Genomic DNA, 22,536 nt, shown 5'->3' on the forward strand with positions numbered 1-22,536 from the left:
TATAGATGGCAAATGTTCTTGGCTTCGAGGCTACAGTTTTGAATAGGGAACCCAGCCTTACTAGTTTTTCAGCCCAATCTTCAATTGCAAAAGATTAGAGTTTGGTAAACAACAAATTTAAATTGCTATTCTCTTTGTTTTCTGACAGAGAAAGATACTATAAGTATTGCTTTGAAGAGGTGGGCGCCCCAAAGCACCACAAAGTATTGGGTTAGGTACAGGCTCTAAATTGTTCAATTTTAAATGTTAGTTTGACATTTAAAGTCTAATATATACCAGTTTAAGTACTTATAGAGAAGTTCTCTATTGTGTAATTGCCTCATTATACCTGAGCTGGTAGAGAATATTACCATGGAAAGAAAATGTCTATTCCTGGAATTTCTTACTAAAAGAAATTAGTAAACACTGAGACTCCCCATATTCATAAATATCTAATGAAGATTACCCATTGACGGGGCCAGCGAGTGGTGCATTGGTTAGAAGTTGGCTTGGGATGCCAGTTCTGAGCAGCAGGGCCCCAGTTCGGATCCCACATGAGAGCCAGTGATGCTGCGCCCTCTACAGCTAAGATGGTGAACAACAGCTCGACCTACAGCTGGGCCGCCATGAGTCGCCGGTTACAGCATAGGCTGCAGTGGGGCTGGCCGGCAGCCCCGAGAGCTGCCGTGAGCTGCCCTGAGCCGCCGTGAGCCGTCGTGAGCTGCCAGCAAGCAACTACCTGACCCGGGAAGAACGCAATGATAATACCAACATGGGCCAGTGAAGCGACGTCTTCCACAATTAGACTGAAGAACAAAAGGACAGCAACTTGTCTGTTCCCCTTTCCCAATTGCCCAATGCTGTTCCCTTCCCCAATTCCCCAATAAAATCTTAAGAGAAAAAAAAAATTACCCATTGACGAAAAGCAGCTACGTTATATTTTATTTGAATATGAACACATGAAAAACATTTTGACCCACATACTGAAATTATTATAATTCTCAGTGCTTTACGGCAATCCAGGTTGTTTTAAATAAATAATATTCAAATACATGATTTATCTATAGGTTTGAGTAATTGTAAATCATGTTGGTTTATAGGTAATCATACATCTTTAGAAGACACTAAAAGTCATTTACAGATTTTAACAGTAAGCGACACAGGGACTGGAAAACACTGGTGTGACAATGAGGTCAGAGCACTTGTACACATATGGTCTGATGAAAAAAGTAAGCAAATGTTTGAAGGGGCCACAAGACAAAGAAATATTTGAGGAACCTGCCAGAAGACTAATGCAGATTGGAATAGACAGAGATTGGAAACAATGTTGTACCAAATACAAAAACTTAAAATATGAATAGAGTTTTACAAAAGAAAAATGGCAATCCTCAAAGAAAAATGAGATTTTATGAAGAAGTTGACCACATTCTAATACAACCCACTCTCAGAACTGCCAAATGCAAACATGGTAACCTTGGAATTGACCTTGTACAATAAAAATGCTATAAACTTTGCTCTTTGCATTTTAACTTAGCAATAAACTCTTCAAAAATAAAATCCTAACACTATGGTTATGTTCAAATGACCCAAAAATTATTATGAAATACAACCCTAAGTTGTCAAGTTTCCACTTCTTTCCAAATCTTGTACCAAAATAGTCCTAATTCTTAAACTCATTCTTCTTTACCTGTTCAATTGTTTAAATATTCTTACTTTAGTGTACTTGAATGCTTAAAGATCTATATATTTTAAATGATTTCACATTATTCTTCTCTTCCTATGTTCTTTTGTTTGTTTTAAGAATTATTTGAAGGTCATGCCAAAAACCCAAGAACTTTCAGCATCAAGAGAAAAGCACACGAAGATGGTAAGACCCTGAGAAATGCCAAGTTTTTCCACATTGAGGAAAGCTTCTGTAGATTTTTCTTGATAAGAGATGTTTACTCTTGTCCTTGACAAATAGACTAAATACATTGTTCATGAGCTGTGTGAGAGCAAAAAATACTGAGTAATGATTTCTTTCATAGCTCATTAACAGTGGAAGTAATAGAGTAAACGGAAACTTGTCCATAGTTAGAAATTTCTGCACAACTACATATTTATCATGAGGCTTTAAAGTACACTTTACAGTGATTGCTGTCAGAAGACTGAGATGTAAATGGAAAAAAGAAAAAAAAACCTACAAACTAATAAATTCTGAATTTTGGTGTTTTCTAAAGGTAGTTAGTAATGGGTATAACATTTTAGCAATTCTACAAATAAGCAAAACTCAGAAGCCAACCTAATTATGTGAGCTGTAAGTCTAAACTGACCCATTAAAGATGTCAGGGAAGATAATAGATAGAATATAGTATTGCATATGGGAGAAAAATGCAGAATAGAAGTAAAAGCACCAGACTGAGAATCAGAAAACCTGAATTCTCTCTGACCCTAGTAATCCAACACAGAGTAAATGATTACATCTCTAGGATAATCCAACTTCAGCATTTTATAGATTTTTAATTTATCAACTTGTTTTCAGTAAACACAAATAGTTGAGGAGCTCAATTTTTACAGTGAACACAGCCATGCAACCACCGTTCAAATCAAGACATAAAATATTACACTAGCACCCTAGAGGCCTCCCAGTCATAAATCATCCTCCTAGTCTCCATAAAGGTTATCACTCTTCTGACTTCCATCACCACACATTACTCAACATTGCTTGTGAGATTCATCCATGATTTTATTTACTTTTTATAATACGTGTAGCAGGAGTTTGTTCTCTTTTATTACTGTAGAATATTCCATTATAGGAATATACATCCCACTACCTTCTTTATCCATTTCACTGTTTGATATTTCCAGTGTTTCCAGATTGGGGCTATTACGATAATGCTGCTATAAAAGTTCTGCGTGTCTCCCAATAAACATATGTATGTATTTCTGTTGAGTATTTACCCAGGAGTGGGATGCAAGGTCATGGGTATGCATATACCCAGGAACTGTTCTAAGCACTCTACAAATATTCATGCATTTAATCCCTACCCCAACTCTATGAGGTAAGTGCTATCATTATCCCCAATTTAGAGAGGAGGAAATGGAGGCATAGAGAATTCTATGCTCTCCAACCAGATGGCTACATTGCCTCTCTGTGAAGGGCAGAGACCACATCTGTCCTGTGTGGTACTGTGTTGCTAGTGTCTACCACAGTGCCTTGAATATGTACACAGTAGGAGCACAACAAACATTTTTTGAATAAAAAATTAGAGAACAGCAGGAATCTACCCCTCCCCACTCATCCTGCTGCCTGACAACCCTTGTATCTCAAGTGAGCTGAAAATTTTAGTCTCCATTTTTGGACAAAAATTGCAAGTCAGATGAGTTGCCACACCTTTGCCTTATCTTAATGCCCTCTAGTGGATATGCTATTGAAAAGGGAAACTGCTAAGGGTTAACTACACAACAGGATCATTCCCAACCCACTGAATTTGAGTAGTGGCCCTTTAAATATACAAGTTTAGCCCAACAGATGACACAACAGACTCACAAGTTAGACTTGCCCAAGATCAAACTGATGTTACGAGGAAACGTGGGGCTAGATTTCGTCTTATGTTAAGGAGCTGTTCCCAATATTGACCAGAATGACAAAGCCGTAGTACTTTGAGACTTGAGGATACATAAATTCTGCTACAGACGAATACAAAATGCAGAGTCCTAAATAATAGTTATAACTGGAAGAATCATAAACACATACGATTTTAAAACTGAGAATCGTTAAATTATGAAAGTAATTGAATTAAAAGTCTTTCAAAATCAAAGACTGGAACAATTAGCAAGGACAATTTTAAACTAAGTCCTTTTCCCAACCAAGGGGATGTAAAACACTATACAAACGTGATATATTTGGTCATGACTAAGAGATGAAAATCAAAATAAAGTTATCCCCAACCTTAATTTGGCAACTCAAAGCAAATTCTCTCACAACCTACTCCTGTGTTCTCCAACAAACTAAATAAAAATAACCAGCACTAATTCCACAGAAGTTTATCTGAGTGCATCATGCTTTCTCACAAGTGCTTTTCTAGTGGTAATGTTATATACTCCTTTTACAGAACCAGAGTCTATATCTCTTAAGAAAACTGCTCCGGAGATCACTGCCAATCGGTTTCCTCAAAGCATAACAGAACCAAAAGATTCTACAGAATGTTTCTGTAGACAGGAGAACCCCTCCGTGATCCAACTTCATCAGGTAAATCTCATAAATTTTTAAAAGAGGTATGAAAATGTTTATCAATTGTAGGGTTCAATTCCTAACCCAGAGAAGCAATAATTCATTGAAGGGCATCTTCATCTCCTAACTAAGGAAAGGCTAAGTAGTTGATTGATAAAATAAATCTATGAAGTTTTAGTAATTCCTTTTATGGAATCTTCAAATATGTCCAGTCATTCTAGTTTCCGTAAAATGTGCCTGGTTTAAAGGTTAAAATTTTTGATCTATGAGAGGGTATGTGGTTTGTCCAGAACTCTGAACTGATGTGTTCTGGACCAAAAAAGCATTTGGTGATTGTATGAAATCTGATAAGTGCACACACACACATCTTATACAACTAAGGAGGACAATTTAATTTTCAACATTAAACTAACACTGCCCTGACAAAAGCAGAGCTATGGAATAAATCTGCAAATAACGAGAACAACTACTATAAAGAAGTACTTCTGGATGACCCCATCTGGATTTACAATATTTTGCCATGTATAATGCACACATGTTTTTCAAGCTTTCAGGGGGAAAAAAAAAATCTTTAATTTTAATTCAAATTTTCATTTGTTTACATTTAGGTTCTTGTTTTTTGTATTATAAAGGAATTTTAGCATTTTTTAACATATTATGGTACAAGAAATTTTTTGTAATAAATAATTAGAAAACACAAGAACAGATACAAGGTACAAGAAATTTTATGTACCAGTAACAAATTTATGATATTTACATATCATAGAAGGCCAAGAACTCTTCGGTCTTTGCAAGTTCTTTGTAAGTTCAACAGAACCAATTATCGTATTCCAGGGTATTACACTGCATACGGATATCATGACTGATTTCTAGAGTTGCACTTTTAACTCATAAGCATAAATAAAAGTTAAAACATTTATATAGATACGGCATTAGTACTACCCATGTATAATGCACATCCTTATTTTTCCCCTCACAAATTTAAACCAAAAAAAAAAATGTGCATTATACATGGCAAAATACGGTAAGTATCCAGTACAAGATTGTCTAGCAATTAATTGATAATCCATTTGTTTTTATATATTCTGTTATCCCTGAGACTAAATTTTTTTAGGTCAGATTATGCTTAAGATAAAAACAGAACCAAATACAATGCAAAAGCGATAGAAATATCACCTTCCAGGGTCCATGTTTTAGGAAGATAATGTATAAGAGAGAAATTCCTTCATCGATAAGGGGGAAAAAAAATCAATTCTTACTGACAGAATATCCAAAACAACTACTCCTAAGAATATCATAAACCAATGGGGGTAAGGGTGGGGGGTTAAGGAGGTAGGGCCTTCTGCACCATTTGTCAGTGTAATATATATATATATATATATATATATATATATATATATATATATATATATATATATATATATGTAAAATGTTATACGGCTATCGTATATGTTAAGTTATGACAACCCATCTTGGCTTCCAGTTTTGACATTCCTTGATTCAATGCCATATAAAAACATTAGTTCTTCATCTTTGACCCCTATCAACCAGTTTAGATTAACAAGGTTTTATCTTCCAGACCTAAGGGAGTTTCATTGTTCTTCCAATCTGAGTCAGTTCCTCTGAAGGGTGAGGTCTTTGCTAATTTAAAAAAAAAATTTTTTTAAGATTTTTTTTTTTTAATTGGGGAATTGGGGGAGGAACAGACGAGTTGCTGTCTTTTTGTTCCTCAGTCTAGTTGTGGAGGACGTTGCTCCACTGGCCTAAGTTGGCACCATCATTGCACTCTTCCTGGGCGAGGATCAGTTGCCGGCTTCTGGATGGCCGCTCACAGTGGCTGCTGGCCACTCACACTGGCTGCTGGCTACACATGGTAGCCCATGGCAACCCACTGCAGCAGGGGCTGCAGCCTACAACGTCGCCAGCGACTCACGGCAGCCCAGCTCCAGGCTGAGCTGTTGTTCAGCATCTTAGCCGTAGAGGGCAGTGTCACTGGCCCTCATATGTGGGATCCGAACCGGGGCCCTCTGGCGTCCCAAGCCAACTCCCAACCAACGTGCCATTCAGCCGGCCCTAATTTAAAATTTTGAATTGGATAGATTTATGGGTGAGAACCAGCCCTCTAACGGCACCTTAATGGTTCTATGCCTATATAAGGAAAATCTTATCATATAATCATATAAGCACATTTTTATTGCCTGTATCTTTTATTATCTCATAATTCTTTCACATAGAAAAATGTATGTAACTAGAAATCAAGCTCTATTCATTTAAAAAAAATCAGCCCCTTTCTCTAGGCACATATTTAATGAAGAGATAAATGGATGATCTTTCTCAGTTATTTTAGCTAAAAAGTAATAGGGGAAAAAATTCAAGGTCCGTTCATATATTTCCCACAGATCACCAAGCAACTCGATAGATCCCTAGTTTCTACGCCCCTCTCCCCATGACAGAATAGCCAAAATAATTACTCCTAAGAATGTTATAAACTAATGTTGCTCTGGACTACCATATAGGTTTTACTTTTTCCTTGGGATATATATATATATATACACACACACACACACACATATATATATACACACACACATATATATATAATATTCTCGATAAATGTATTTTAAAACAAGATCTCTATTAGTCAACTCACAGTCAAGATTAGAGTCATTCAAGTTAAAAATATTCTTGATTCATCCCAGATTCTAAGTTACTGTTAGTAAACAAGGAATACAACAAGACGTGAAACTCAAACTCAAGTATTTGGGACCCTGAAAAGAGGGATAAGACTAGCACTTCTAATTTAAGCTTGGTGAGGGAAAGCTAATCACTTGGAATGCATTTATACATGTTTCACTCATATTGCAGATAAGTGTTATTGCCAAGTTCCTTAACTGTTCTAGAATTTGTTGCTGTGGTATTGCCTTATGGAAACTTTGTAATACTTTCAGTGATAACATCAAACCTAGATTTATATTTCTTAACCCAACAAAATTGTTTATATCAACTTCCAGTTAGGTCAGGTAGTAAGAAATTCAAAGATCATGAAAGCAAAATTATTTTTAACTCAAAGGGACCTACCAATTTTTCAAAATTAACGTTATTTTGCCACACAGGAACTACACCTCTCTCCCTCTTTTAAAGAAGGCAGTTACTTTTGGCATCTTCTTACTACTAACCTTATCATTCAGTATCTAAAACGTTTACCAATGAGATCTTTTGCAGATGCACCATTCCCTGTGATTGGTTTATTTTCAGTTAATTTATATGAGATCTACAACTGGTAGTTCCTTTGGAACACAAGCGAGTCCTGTTTCCCCGGGTTTGAACTCTAGGGTCCCTAAGTTCCCACAACTATGACTAGCTTCAAATCATCAGCTCAACAGCTCTGCCCTTGCAAACAAAAGCTTGCAGTTGTTGGAGGCTGCGCGCGAACACCTCAAGGTGTTGCCTGTCGGTCCTGCATCAGCAGCCATCCGGCACAAGCCTATCACAAAAACAGCTCCAGGCTCTGAGAGATTAAAACCGGGCAGCAGTAGGGGTGCACAAACCGTAGGGAGGGGAGAGACCCTAAAGAGCACTAAGGGTTGGGGGTGGGGAGGATAGGCTAAAGTTCAGGGAGGCAAGGTACCCCGGCGCACGCCGTGGCAACCTGGTTGATGCCACAGAGGTACCGGTTCAGTTAAGAGAGGTCCGGCCTCCCGGCCTTCAGGCGCCCGCGAGATGGCCAACTTCAGCCACAGGGAGCTTGGGCAAATGGAGAAGCGCGCGCGTCGCCACCCCCACCCTTCACCGGGTTGCTCACCGGTGCTGCAGCCCCACGAGTCCCAGAGTGATCACATGAGGCACATCTAGCTGCGTGGGCCACTCTCCTGAGCTTATGCACCCGAACACGCCACATTCCTCTCGGATCCCCAACTCCTCCAGCTCCATGTCGCCGCAGAAAACACGTGGAAGGACCTGCCGCCACGGCAGGGGTGTAAGCACCAACCAGCTGCCCGCACGGCCCGTACGCCTCTGAAGCTAGCGACAGCCGCTTCCTTCCTAGCGGCACGACCCTCGCTACTGCGGCGGCGCGTGCTTTCCCCAAGTAAGCGTGATTAGCTCGCCCGCCTCCCCCGCCGCCGCCGCCGCCGCCCCACCCCGTCCCACCTCCGGGCCAACCAATGACCGTTAGCAGAGGGAGAAGCGGCGCCTAGGAGAGGCGGAGTCACAGGCTTGCGGGAGTGGAGCTAGGCCTCCACTCGAGCCTTATGAGAGGCTAATTTTTCTAACCCCTGTAGATCTCCGTTATTTTCCAGCACCCATGACTGGAGTGATGAGACTAGCGTGATTAACGCCATTTCTCTCCCAGAGGATGTAAACTTTGTATGGCCCTACCCACATGTTTTCCCCCGGCCGTCCCTTCTTGGTACACTCCAACCTATGAACCGCTATCCCAGACGAGAAAGGGGGCCCATTTTCTGCAAAAAGGGGCGGAGCCGTCAGTGCGCGCCACTTTTCGCCTTTCCTGGAACAGCGCCAGCGGGTAGCGGGGGAGGGTGACGGTCTGCGTTGCTGCGCCTGCGCGGCGGGAATCCGCGGGGAAAGCGCACACTCCGGGAGTTGAAATTCCTCTCGGTCCGCCGAGGCCCCGGTGTCCCGCGGGTGTCGTCGGTGCTCGACCTGAGCCCGAGCGTGCGCGCTGGGTCACGCGACACCGCCTGGGGTGTGTCTGCGCCGCGCCTCCCTCCCGGCCCCGTGAGCCTCTCTGACCAATACTCTTTTCCAGAATCCCGCTTCTCTTCCTAGCGCGGCCACTACCCCCAACCCACCAAGGAAAATGGCGACAGCTGAGGGTGAGTAATGGGCGTCCCAAGGAGTCTGCCGGGGACTTCCTGCCTTCCACGGCCTTCCGGCCCCTCTCTGGGCCTTGAGCTCGCGGGCTCGGCCAAGACACGTGCGCGCCCCGTGGCCCTGATGACAGCCTTTCCGGGACAGTGTCCGGCCTCCCTGAAGCCGCCCCTCTAGGCCGCGAGGCGGGCGGACATGTGGCCCAGGTGCCGCGGAACGGTGCGTTGGAAACAAACCGCACCTGGGCCTCTCCGAACTTTCTTAAACTCCCCAGAACTGCTTCTGGTGTGGGGAAAAGGAACAGAGTTAGAGGAGCAGGATAATTAGAAGAAGTAGCGAGGGGTTAGAGAGGTGCCTGGGAATCAATTTTGTAGTTAATAAGTACTGAAAACCACGGGAACATCTCGTATTGACTCTTCAACCCAAAGTCTTGATTTTTCCGTTGGGTTAATAGTAACCTGTTGTTCCAGAAAGTTAATAATTGAACATTCTGAAAAATCCGCTATTTTCTGTCCAAATTTTTTTTGTGTTTTTAAAGTAGTCTTTTGGTGCCATGATGGCTTTGGAGAGCTTCAAAACGACCAAGCAAAGTTTCCTTGCTTCCCTTTGCATTTATCATATTTACTAATGTTTTGTTCACGAGTGATTATATCCTCAGTAAAGACTGTGCAACTTATGCTGGTAAACCGTTGGGTTTATTTACCCCACAAACCCAATTTCTAAATTTATGGTGAACCAAAATTCTTGTATTAACTTATCAGTACATTCTCTTCCACATAGAAAAAATTGAATTTACATTAAAAATTTTAGACTAAACAAAAAGATCCAGATGATAATTGAGTAAAAACTTCATAAAATCAAGGCATTAGATCAGAATTTTTCCTACTGTATCTCTAAACTAGTAGACTCTAAAGTCTTTACTTTTTCACTTCATCTTGCATATTCTTGGCAAGTTAATCTTGCTAAAATGTCACCTTTATGGTTTTCAGCGTTTTCTTGCTGAAAATGTTCAGTGTCAGTCCAAGAGCTATTCAAATCCAGTCTGAAGACCCTATCGTTCACATCCCGCATACAGCTTCCTTCCTACCTCTGAACCCCATCTTTGATTTTTTTCTTTTGTGACTTCTAAGCCTACATTCCATTCAGACTAATTCACCAAGTTTACTCTTCTATGTGTTTGTTTATGCTAGAACAATACTGCCTAATAAAAGTACAATGTGAAACCATATGTAACTTTGTTTTCTGGTTGCCACGTTTTAAAAAATAAAAACAGGTGAAATGGATTTTAATATATTTTATTTAATCCAGTATATCCAAAATAGTATTTAAACATGTAGTCAATATAAATAATAATATTTTGCATCCCTTTTTTCATGTTGAAATCCATTATGTATTTTACACTTTACATATCAATTTAGAATAGCCACATTTCAAGTATTTCATAACCACATGTGGCTACTGACTACCTTATTGGACAGCACAGTCCTAGATGTTCTTAACCTTATACTTTTCAAGACTCTTAAGTATCAGTTCTGTGAATCTTCAGTTGTCACTAATCTCTGAATTCATCCACAAACTTGTAGCAGGCATCGCAGTACTTGTAGCATATGTCTATGATTATGTTATTTCTACCCATTAGTTGAAATTCCTCTCTTATTTAATGATTACGTAATAAATATTGATCCCACTAAACTGGGAAGGAGGGGCAGTAGGTACAAACTTTGTTTTGCTTTATCTAACCCAGGCAACATCCTTGACTTTCCCCTGTCTGTTATCCCCCATGATGAATCAATTGTTAAAATATCTTGAGTCTTTTTCCCTGTGCTTTTCCTTTAGACCAGGACATTTCTTGACTCGATTGCTGCCACAGCATCCTAACTGGTCTCTCAGTCTCTAGTTTTCTTTCTTCCCCTTTCCTCATTTCGTTTGCCACACAGTAGCCATAATGATCTTTCTAATATAGGAATCTGTCATTTTACTCAAGTGCTGAAAAGCCACATGGTTGTTCTTAGGATAGACTGAATTCTATCAACATGGCTTATGAGGCCTGAGACTGAGTAGTGAAATGGAAGGAAAGGAAACAGTGTTCCATGTCCAAAGCCTGGGAGGGGGCTAGAGAAATTCGGTTACGGAAGTTGGAGTTCAAAGCAAGGGAATAGAGAAATCTGAATTTGGAGCACTAAGCTGGGCTATGTCTTGAAAGGCCTTTTTTGAAGTAAGTCAGAACATTGTAATGGGAGATGGGGATTCATCCTCTAAATTAGGTAGCCTGCAGTGGCAACTCTTGAATTGTAACTGGTTTGTTTAATATTTACCTTCACTAGCTGGTAATCTGACCCCTCCCCAACTCTTAAAGTCTTACGAGTATCTCCTGCCATTCCTTTCTATTCCTTTGCTGTTCCCTCCACCTCTGCCCAACAGCAGTGTACACACACAAACAGTACTCCAAATATACTGATGCTCTGCCATGTTCTCTTTCACCATGGTCTTTTTACACCACTACTACTTAGCCCTTTCCCTCTTCTGCCTAAATTTTGATCATGAGATCTCAGCTTAATTCTCACTTTGTTTTCGTCTTCTCTGATATTTAGGCTAGGTTAGGTGCCCTGCTATGAACTGTGATCCTATAGTCTGTATATTTCGCATATTATACTTTGATGCCTTGTTTAATTTCAGCTTTCATCAGACTCAGGTTGCTTGATAGCAGGAACTCTGTCTCCTTTACTGATATATCCCTACTACCTAGCACATGGACACTAAAAAATGCTGATACTGAGAAAGAGTCAGTGTTCTGGAATCAAGAGGGGGTGATTTCTCCCCTTGGAAATTTTAAGTTCTTAAACTTCAATTATTTCTGATCATTTAAATCATTCTTATGACTAGGGTCTACTTTTTTTATAGGTATTATGACATACATCAAAATTGGATTCTCTTGTCCTTACATTCTCAGTTTCCTACAACTGTCAGGAAAAAGGGTTAACAGTGGGGGATTAGGAAGCAGGATTGAGAAATAGGGGTGCTTCTGAGTGGGCTAACTCATCGTAGTGGTTTGAGGAGCCTCCTGTTGTATATTAACTTGAAATCAGGAACCCATCTGGCTGAACTTTCCTATTTTGCCTGCCACGGAAAGCAGAAGTCAGGAAAAATACAACATTTTTTTCCCCTGCAAGCCAGTGTAGTTACTGTATTGTAATATGTATATGAAAATACTATACATTAATTTTAGTGTACTTTAATTCTACTTCAGCTCTGCTATGAGAGAAGCAGATTCATAGTGGAAAGAGCACAGAATTTGATATCAAAAGATTTAGGATTTTGTCTGGCTGTGCCATTTCCTAACTGCATGACCTCTACCTTTTTGATACTTAGTTTTTTAATCTCTATATTTACATAATAATTCCTCACAAAATTGTATAAATCAAATGTGACATTGCATGTGAAAATACTTTGTAGAGTATAAGCTATGCAGATGAGTTAATTTTTATTAAAATTATTACTTATCTACTCTGTATGTTCACTGATCATTATTCTAGGTGTTTAGTCTTTAATATTCAAAAAATGTCCTGAAATCTGATGTTTCTTATTTTATTTCCACAGTACTGAACATTGGTAATAAGCTCTATGAGGGTAAAACAAAAGAAGTCTATGAATTGTTAGATAGTCCAGGAAAAGTTCTCCTGCAGTCCAAGGACCAGATTACAGCAGGAAATGCAGCCAGAAAGAATCACCTGGAAGGAAAAGCTGCAATCTCAAATAAAATTACCAGTTGTATTTTTCAGTTGTTACAGAAAGCAGGTAAGTGGTTCTCCCAGTAGCCTCCGCCTTCAAGTTCTCTCTCACACACACATATTAGTCCTTTTCATGGTGAAATGACACATTTGGATTAACTTGTTGACTACCAGTTAATAGTTTTTAGTTATTACAGTAAGCAGGTAAGTGGCTCCCCCCACAATCTCTTCCCTTTCATGCGTACACACACACCACACTCGGATCTCTTTCATGGAGAGATGACATTATTTGGATTAACAACATTTTGCTTGGAGATGTCTCACACGTAAGTTTATTTAAATCAAACCAGGAACTCTTAAATTTCACTATAACGCTTTGCTTGATTTGAAATTAGTAAGTAGTTAGTTAAAAGGAATCTTAACAGTTTGCTTCAGTTTTTGTCTGGCACGTATATCTTCCTTGCAAATTCTCTCTCCTAGAACATCTTCCAGGGAGGGACCTACCATGAAGGAGCTTAAGGAACTTCCCTATGAAGGAAGCCCTTTCTGGTGTTGGGTAGCTCTGATTAATTGAAATTTAGTCCCTATTATTCTACACAATTATTCTTTGCTCCACCCCTTGGAGATAATACAGAATTTCACATTTCTCTTAAACTTGAAATCTCTGAAAAGTATTGGGTTGTCGGAAAAGTCATGACGTATTTTTTCAATGTTTTTCGTTGCAAAAATGCGTCATGACTTTTCTGACAACCCAGTAATTGAAGACTAACCACACCTCATCCTGCCATTCCCCAAGTGAGAGATCTGGCAGAGATCTTCAGGGTTATCTCCAACTCTGAAATCCATTAGAGAAATCCATTAGAAAGATGAAACTAAGATCAGAACATTGTGTGGAGGGCATTTGGAGCAAAGGCAGGGGAATTAGGATAATGGGTTTTCTGCAGGGATTCATTCAGCAGCTGATTGGTCTGTAGTGTATGAAATCTCAGCTAATAAAAGATTTGAGCTCTTTCCCTCTGGCGCCATTACCTTGGATCACTCAACCTTTGAAGCTTCTGGTTCCTTATTTATAAAAGCTTTGTTCTTTATCATCTCCATTTTAATTTTGTAATTTAATAACTTTGTTTCCTTTTTCTTCCACTATTCCCAGTTGCCCTTTCATTTCTTAGAGTTTCCAGTAAGCATTAATCTTTCTTTTTTTCTTTCTTTTTTTTTTAAGCTGAGCCATCCTGCCACCTGTTGGCAGCTCAGCTGCTGCTCAGCTCAGGCCAGGACTCAAACCGCTGTTGCTCAGAGCTCAAACTCTTGAGCGAGCTCTTAACCAACTGAGCCACTCGGCCGGCCCCTAGCATTAATTTTTCTTAAATCCAAAAGGGGATTTAATACTTTCGTTTCCAGTCAAGGTAGATGTACCTACCTCCCACAGAATAACAAAGTAATTCAAATTAAATTCGTCTGTCAGTACAGAATGGGTTCTTGAGTAGTTTAGCCTATTCCAAAGTACCGTGTTTCACATTGTTAAGTTAGTGTGAAAAACAGTGGTTAATTGCCAACCTAAACTGTCATCCACACCATAAATCCCTCTATGCGTCAAAAGTGAGTACATATATTGCTATAAATTTAAAGGACCTCCCACAATTCCTAAGTAATATGATCCAAGATTTTTATTTTAAGCCTGCCTTAATTGGTAGTTTCCCAATGACTGAGTAGATTTCTAGAGAGAGCATCAAACTAATTTTAGGTTCCTTTTGCAGTAGAGATAAGTGACCCATTTTTAACCTCCCAAGTTATTTCCTTCTCCCCTAAAAATTTTTAAAGTTACTTAACACTATGAATTGTTAATAAATTAGTTTCTATATACTGTGGGTATATATGTATATTTTAAAGTAATGGAAGATAAGTAGAGGCCCAAGGTTTTATTTGCTTATTCAATAAGGCACTATTCAGTGCACTTCCTGGGGTTTAAAGACAAGTGAATTAGGGGGATCCAAGTTGTCTCTGTCCAGGACTTTACTAGCTTTGACTTTGAAAGTCCTGCGTCTGAGTTAACTACGAAAATTGGCCACCCTAAAAGAAGTACTCTAACAATTCTCTTTAAACTACTGTTAGGCACATTTAATATAGCTAGAACTTAACGTGACTTATAGGAAATGTTGAAGGTGTTTTTCAGGCTTTATGTGTTGTGAAATTAAGGAAAACCTAGGTTTTTAAAAATTCTTAAACCAGTTTTAGGGGACAGATTAGGAGTTCTGTTAAGCCTTATCTAATTTTTGCTTGCTAATAGTTGAATAAATGCTATGTGTAGTTGATCACCAGGGGTCTATTTAAAATTGCTTCCTCTACAATTAAGATTATGTTCCAAATTAAGATATTTCTAGAAATTAGATTGGGAAAGAGCATCAGAATGAGAATCAGTAAATCAGAATTCTAGTTTTCTCATTGTCAGTCATAAGCAAACTGTAAAATACTGTACAAATAACAGGTATAAGTAATACTGCTTTTCCATGGAAATAATATTATGTGCTTTACCTGAGTTACAAGATTTGTGGGTTTGGTCTCAATACTTAAAAATCAAATTTTAACCTTTTAAGCCTCAGCTCCACTACAGAAACTCACTGTAATTACATTTTGGTGTGAGAGTGGTGATATGAATACCAGTCCTGCAGTTGCCAAACCACAGATAGAGAGCTGGGCAGCTTTAACACATGGATGGCCCCAGGGATATGTGGGCTGATTAGCTATCATGTGGCCATTTTATTTCAGGGTATTGAGTGACGTTTACATTTTCTTAGTAATCTTAACAGTTTTGAATTTTGTAGACAACGGAGACAAATAGAGGGAGTTCTTTTTCTCATCATGTGTAGTCAAATTTCCTTTCATGGTTAGCATGTGCATTAGAAGCAATCATATCATTTAAATTGAATCACTCTTTTAGAAGCAATGTTGTTTTTTTTTCCTGTATGAGATAATTACCATAAATTCTTTTTATGCTTTCGTTTCCCTTAAGTATGTGTAGAGTGGTAGTGTGGGGGAAGTAAGGGGGGGTTCCCTCTGGGTAAAAGTAACTATTTATACTTAAACAATAGATTTGAATACTAATCTGTCAAGTTTGTTAGACAAATGAGTAAGTATGACTAATGATTAACAAGCCTTAGAAAGAAGAACTTGAAGCCAGGTGTAGTTAACCACCCTAAGTTAAGTATTGATATCAGTCACCTGCCTACCCATGAGCCCATTCTTTACAAGTAAAATCATTCTCTCCAGAGTTCTTGTTCATGCAGCCTACCACAATTTATTTTCCTTGTTTCAATTGAATTTTACTGGTCAAACCCAGAGGGAATGCAGAGAACACAGTACAGGTTTTAGAACTGAACAGTACATTTCAAGTCCAGGCACCATTACCAACTGGCAGCATGACTTAGTTTGTCAAATTACTTAATTTCTTTGAGCCTCTGCTTCTTTCACTGTAAAATATAAGTAATACCTACCTTGAAAATTTTATATTTGGTTAAATGAGATAACAAACATTTAGCACAGCGCAGGGTTTCCATAAATGTAGGTTACCTTCATTATGGATACATACATGAAATCAAAGATCCCTAATCCTTCATAAGAAAAAACTCATACTAGATTAGAGGATTAGATTGGGATTGAAGGTACTAACATTGCAGCCTCAAAATGAGCATTATTGTGTTAAACCCATGCAGGTTTCTAGGAGATGTTTTAACTCACCTTAATGCTCTAGTATTTGTACTGTGAGGTACTAACGTTGCTAGGAGAGGCAGTATAGCATAGTGGTTAAGTGAGTAGCCCATAAAGTTCAGACAGTGTTGTCGGAAACCCTGCTTTACCTAGTACTAGCCGATATAACTACTGTGCGTCAGTATTGTTACCTATTTTGTTGGGTGATCATCATACTATCTGCCTTATCAGGTGTTAAGAGGGTTAAACAGAAAGAAAATGAATTTACAATGCCTGACATAACATAGGTCTTGATACTTTTTAAAATTAAATTGTAAAATTAAAATATACATACATAAAATTTACCATTTTAACCTTTTTTTTTTAAAGATTTTTATTGGGGAATTGGGGGATGGGAACAGCGCTGGGGAATTGGGGGAAAGGGAACAGACAAGTTGCTGTCCTTTTGTTCTTCAGTATAGTTGTGGAGGACGTTGCTTCACTGGCCCAAGTTGGCATCATTGCGCTCTTCCCGGGCGAGGCAGATCAGTCGCCAGCTTCTGGATGGCCGCTCACAGCGGCTGTTGGCTGCTCACGCTGGCTGCTGGCGACTCATGGCAGCCCAGCTCCAGGTTGAGCTGTTGTTCAGCATCTTAGCTGTAGAGGGCAGTGTCACTGGCCCTTATATGTGAGATCCGAACCGGGGCTCTCTGGCTTGGGACGCCAGACCAACCAACCAACGCGCCACTCGGCCGGCCCCATTTTAACCATTTTTTAAGTGTACAATTCAGTGGCAGTATGTTCATAATGTTGTGCAACTATCACCACTATCCATTTCCAGAACTTTTTCGTTGTCCCAGACAGAAACCCTGACCTGTTAAATAATAACTCTCCATTCTCCCTTCCCCCTAGCTCCTGGTATCCTCTGTGTTGCTTTCTGATGAATTTGCTTATTTTAGGTACCTCATATAAATGGAATTTATATAATATTTGTCTTTTACTTAGCATAATTTTTTCAAGTTTATGTTACACCATGTATCAGAACTTCATGCCTTTTTTATGACTGGATACCATTGTATGTATTTACTGCATTTTGTCTATCCATTCCTTTGTTGATGGACACTTGTGTTGTTTGCCCTTTTAGCTATTGTGAAGTATGCGGTTGTGAACATTGGTGTTTGAGTCCCTGCTTTTCATTTTATTGCCTCTCCTAGAAGTGTTACTGGATCACAGTACAAAGTAACACTGTAGCATTAACGTAGATTAAAGCATGAAAACCTACATGGGTTTAACATAATAATGCTCATTTTCAGGATACAGTGTTAGTACCTAGAATACATACAAGTGGAATTGATGAATCATGATTCATAATAATGCAACTATTTTGGGAAAGATTATTTTCCAAGGCCACCACATAAAGTAGCTCCCATCCTAAATATCACAAGTGAGCTCTTTATCTTTAATTTTCCAATAACAGTTTGCATAAGAGAGAAGGTAGAGGAAGGACAAATACTTGCTTTGCTTTTGGTCATATTGGCCACTATGTTCCTGCTGCTACATAACTGGATAGTGCTTCAAGGATTATTTGCTTCAAATATTAAGAGAAAAGGACTATCTAAAATTTAGGGCTATATCTAATTGTGATAAGTAAATTGATATTTTACAAGGCCCGTATAATACTAGACTGTACAATATGAGAATCCTGCAACCAAATCTAATAATTAGTGCCACCTAAATTATGTTACGTGCCTTGTGCAAAGTTAGGTACCCACTGGCAGAGGAAGTACTCAAAATATTTTTTGTAGGGCCAGTCGAGTGGCTCAGTTGGTTAAAAGCTCACTCAAGAGTTTGAGCTCTGAGCAACAGCGGTTCAATGCCCGGCCCAAGCTGAGTTGCCGCTGAGCTGCCAACAGGTGGCAGGGATGGCTCAGCTAAAAAAAAAAGTATTTTTTGTATTAATGAGTGGTAAAGACCCTGGGACCTATATCTTCTGATCTAGTATATACTTTGCCATGTGACATTAACATGAAATATTCCTGAATATTTTGATAAGCAGTAGAAAGCATATTGATAATTTTGTTTTCATACTTCCACGTTTTTTAAAGTACTTAATTTATTTTTGATAGTGCCATTTATGGGTAATGCATTTAGCGAGATAGAGTATTTGGGGTTTTTTTTGAAAGGGTAGGGTTTTATTATACTTCAGATCTGCCTTTTAAAGTAATTTTAATAAAGCTTTTTTACTTTTTACTTTTCACCAATATATAGGTATCAAAACTGCTTTCACCAGAAAATGGGGGGAGACAGCTTTCATTGCACCCAAGTGTGAAATGATTCCAATTGAATGGGTTTGTAGAAGAATAGCAACTGGTTCTTTTCTCAAAAGAAATCCTGGTGTCAAGGAAGGATATAAGTTTTACCCACCTAAAGTGGAGATGTTTTTCAAGGTAATTATTTTATGCATCTGTGTCTTACTATAACATAACTACAAATTTATAATTACCAAGTCAAAAAAATTAAACATTATTAAAGGTTTTGATATTGCATTTGTTACTCAAAAACATGTCAATAACATTCACTTCCATTAGCAGTGATAACTTTTTAAAAGAAAACATCTGTGTAAATCTACTTATCTTTTGACCAAGATAACAAAAAGAACAAATTAAAATTAGCAGTTACTAGGAAGACGAAATAAGTTAACAGTTCAAAAAATTTTTTAATTTAATGTTGAAGACTTTGAAATAAAGACTATTATGAAGGATCTTTTTATAGTCTAATGTCTCATAAGCAAAAACATACAATAACAGATGTAGGAATCAGTGGTTATGAATTTGTATTGGTTTTCTCTATTGAAACTGCCTTTCTCTTTCCATCTTAGTTTATGCTGTTCAGCATAGTTCTACTTCAGAAGCAATGTCAGTGTTGTGTTTTTAATTTGAGCTGCACAGTTGAAAGCATTTGTATTATGATTTTAATTACACAAATCAAGAACCCGTAAAAGAAAAATTTTATGTAAATTTGAGACACTTCTTACAATAAAAGTATTTTATTTTTTCATTAATCTCTACTTGAGATGAAGTCTCTTGAATTATAAAATAATGTCCCCAAAGACATATAATCTTCTATAAAGGGTTATCAAAAATAAGGTCACGAGATTATGAAAATTGCATCCTGGAAGATTAGGTGGACTAAAATGTGTTGGCCTTTTTACCATTTCTGTTGACTGATAAAGGAAAAGGAAAAATAAAAATCATAAACTTGTGCTTAAATTAGTTTCTATAGAACAAATTCAAATACTTCATGATCTAGAATAAGTTACCCAAATATTTTGAATTTTAAAGTAGCTATTAAAAGTAGACAAATTAAAAATAATTGCTGGAATTAAAAGGTATTTTAAATAAAAATTAAGTCTTTAGAGAAAATGAATATTTCTGAGTAATTCATGCTCAAGGAAAAAAGGATTTCAGTTTATCTGAAAACTTCAAAAAGCTTATATTTAAATTAATTGTACTTCTATACTTTATTCTCAGGATGATGCCAATAATGATCCACAGTGGTCTGAGGAACAGATCATTGCTGCAAAATTTTGCTTTGCTGGACTTGTTATAGGCCAAACTGAAGTGGATATCATGAGTCATGCTACACAGGCTATTTTTGAAATTCTGGAGAAATCCTGGTTGCCCCAGGATTGTACACTGGTTGATATGAAGGTACAAATAAAATGGAGATTTGAAAGTAAAGATTGTAACTGAGAAGTGCCTTTAGTAGTATAGTTTTGAAAAACTTCTTTGGCAATATGTTGTTTCTAGATTGAGTTTGGTGTTGATGTCACCACCAAAGAAATTGTTCTTGCTGATGTTATTGATAATGATTCCTGGAGACTCTGGCCGTCAGGAGATCGAAGCCAACAGAAAGACAAACAGGTGATGCTTTAGGTTTTATTAATCCTTTGCAAGATCAGGCTGAGGTAGAGAAGAAACGGATGGGAGGAAAAGAAAAGGCAGTTATTTTGTTTATGATATAAACCTGAGTTGTTGAATGTTATTTATTTTTAAAGATAAATATATTTCCTATATTCTGGAAAAAAAGATAGGAATAATACTTTACATTTACAAAGCAGATTTCTCATTTATTATTTTAACAGTCACACAGAGCAAGTATTATCCTTGTTTGGCTAATTGAAAACTAAGGCTCTGAGAGGATAGATGTCTGCTCAGGTACCAGAGGAACTGGCAGATCTGGAACTCTGTCCCACATTTTCCGGGTCTTATCAGTTTCCATTTCTGCTCTTCCTTCTGAATAACAAAATTAGGGCAAGACCCTCTCTGTACTTAATATGTATATAAGAACTGTTGGTGCAGTTAATTGTAGTTGCTAGTGTAGGAAGCACTTATCCTTAAAAATACTTTAATTCACTATCTGAACTTTCCTTAGTCTAATTCAGGAAATGAACTTGTAAACTCAGATACATTTTCAGATATATCCTTTGCTAGGCAAACTCTTCATAATTCGTACTCAAGCCTTAAAAACCAAATAAATTCAGATAGCAAGAATAGTACTAATAGAATACTTGCATTCTAAACTTTCTATCTTATTTTCTAGTCATATCGTGACCTCAAGGAAGTAACTCCTGAAGGGCTCCAGATGGTAAAGAAAAATTTTGAGTGGGTTGCAGAAAGAGTAGAGGTAAACCTTTTGTAGTAAATCCATACATTTTGTATTTTTTCTTCCAAAAGAAAAACAAAAAGGAAGGTGCAGTGCTTTTTTTTTTTCCAGTGACTTTAAAGAAAAGAATACCTTTAAGAAATGTGCCAGCCAGAACTATCCTCACTGAGGTACTGGAGCCCCTGCTGACACTCCTCCCATATCCTGTTGGGGAAACCTGAAATCTTGTCTCCTTGTGGCTGCAGGAGAAGCCTTAAATTTCCTATCTGCCTCTCCACTGCTACTCAGAGTTCCATTAGTCTGGGTTCTGTTAGCAGAGTTCAGAATTGGAACTTCATGTGACATTAAAATGTTACTTTAAGATTTATGGGTTATTTTTTGTTTTGTTTTTGTTTTTTTACGAAAGTGTATTCTTAAATGTACAACAGGCTTCAACACAACACTTCATTCTACCTATAGGTAGCAACAGGTGTTATGGCAGGGAATCCAGATGTTAAAACAGGAATGGAATTAAGGATCACCATTGCCCCAGGCACAAGGAATAGCTCACTTTTTGCTGGATTTCTTAATTTCACCTGTGGCCAGGGGGCCCTTCCCTGTGGCCTTTGCTTTTATACTCCTCGAGTTTCTTCTCTTTTTGCTTCTGCTTGAATGCCTTATCTTCCTTGTCCATCTCCTTGGGCTGCTTCAGGGGCTTCTTCTTGCCACCTTTGCAGCTGGACCTAAGATTTATGGTATTTTGATTACTATAATTCCATGGAATTTGAAGGGGGTTTGTAGTTATTCAGTGGTACTAACTACCTTTTAGAACATCACTTCCACTGGAACATGCATTTTGAATTTCATAGAACTGTTGACGATTTATAACCTGACCTCTGTATTTTGGCTGATTGTGCCTTGAAACCTCCCTCAAGTAGAATGTACTAAATTCTTATTTACTAAAATCTGAATATTAATTAGGTTTGAGTATTTATCCTTGCTTCTTGTAATAATAAACAATTTTATCTGATTACAAATCATACTCTTTAGGTCTTAATTATGAACTCTATTTTAGAGAGGTTATTTTGAAAAACAAATTCTGTATCATTTTGTTCTGTTTGTCTTAAATTTGGTCTATTAAGAAAGAAAATATTCTGTCCAAATGTAATTTTACAATAAACCATAGCTCTGTAAACTCACTATTCTTTTGGTTCTCATTCCTATATTTTTCCATTTTTGTCCTTACCTTCTTTTGCATATCCATGTTTTTCTTTTCTAGTTGCTTCTGAAGCCAGAAAGTCAGTGCAGGGTTGTAGTATTGATGGGCTCAACTTCTGATCTCGGTCACTGTGAAAAAATCAAGAAGGCTTGTGGAAACTTTGGCATTCCATGTGAACTTCGGGTAACATCTGCTCATAAAGGACCAGATGAAACTCTGAGGATTAAAGCTGAGTATGAAGG

The 22,536-nt window shown here is 38.1% G+C and overlaps 2 protein-coding genes and 1 pseudogene across 2 annotated transcripts in view; 1 reads left to right on the forward strand and 2 right to left on the reverse strand.

Annotated features, from left to right (window-relative positions):
• Positions 1-8,275, reverse strand: part of PPAT (phosphoribosyl pyrophosphate amidotransferase) — a 33,972-nt gene extending 25,697 nt beyond the window's left edge. The window contains exon 1 of the mRNA XM_019664360.1: positions 7,995-8,275. Within this exon, the coding sequence (XP_019519905.1) occupies positions 7,995-8,122 (128 nt within the window). The 5' untranslated portion in view covers positions 8,123-8,275. The remainder of the gene's footprint in view (positions 1-7,994) is intronic.
• Positions 8,276-8,594: 319 nt separating this feature from the next.
• Positions 8,595-22,536, forward strand: part of LOC109394361 (multifunctional protein ADE2) — a 35,522-nt gene continuing 21,580 nt past the window's right edge. Inside the window, exons 1-7 of the mRNA XM_019664355.1 lie at positions 8,595-9,027; positions 12,620-12,817; positions 18,700-18,878; positions 19,962-20,141; positions 20,241-20,354; positions 21,034-21,117; positions 22,355-22,502. Coding sequence (XP_019519900.1) covers positions 9,012-9,027; positions 12,620-12,817; positions 18,700-18,878; positions 19,962-20,141; positions 20,241-20,354; positions 21,034-21,117; positions 22,355-22,502 — 919 coding nt within the window. The 5' untranslated portion in view covers positions 8,595-9,011. The remainder of the gene's footprint in view (positions 9,028-12,619; positions 12,818-18,699; positions 18,879-19,961; positions 20,142-20,240; positions 20,355-21,033; positions 21,118-22,354; positions 22,503-22,536) is intronic.
• LOC109394358 (translation machinery-associated protein 7 pseudogene) lies at positions 21,483-22,293 on the reverse strand (annotated as a pseudogene).

Source organism: Hipposideros armiger, unplaced genomic scaffold, assembly GCF_001890085.2.
Source record: "Hipposideros armiger isolate ML-2016 unplaced genomic scaffold, ASM189008v1 scaffold_420, whole genome shotgun sequence".
Taxonomy (NCBI): domain Eukaryota; kingdom Metazoa; phylum Chordata; class Mammalia; order Chiroptera; family Hipposideridae; genus Hipposideros; species Hipposideros armiger.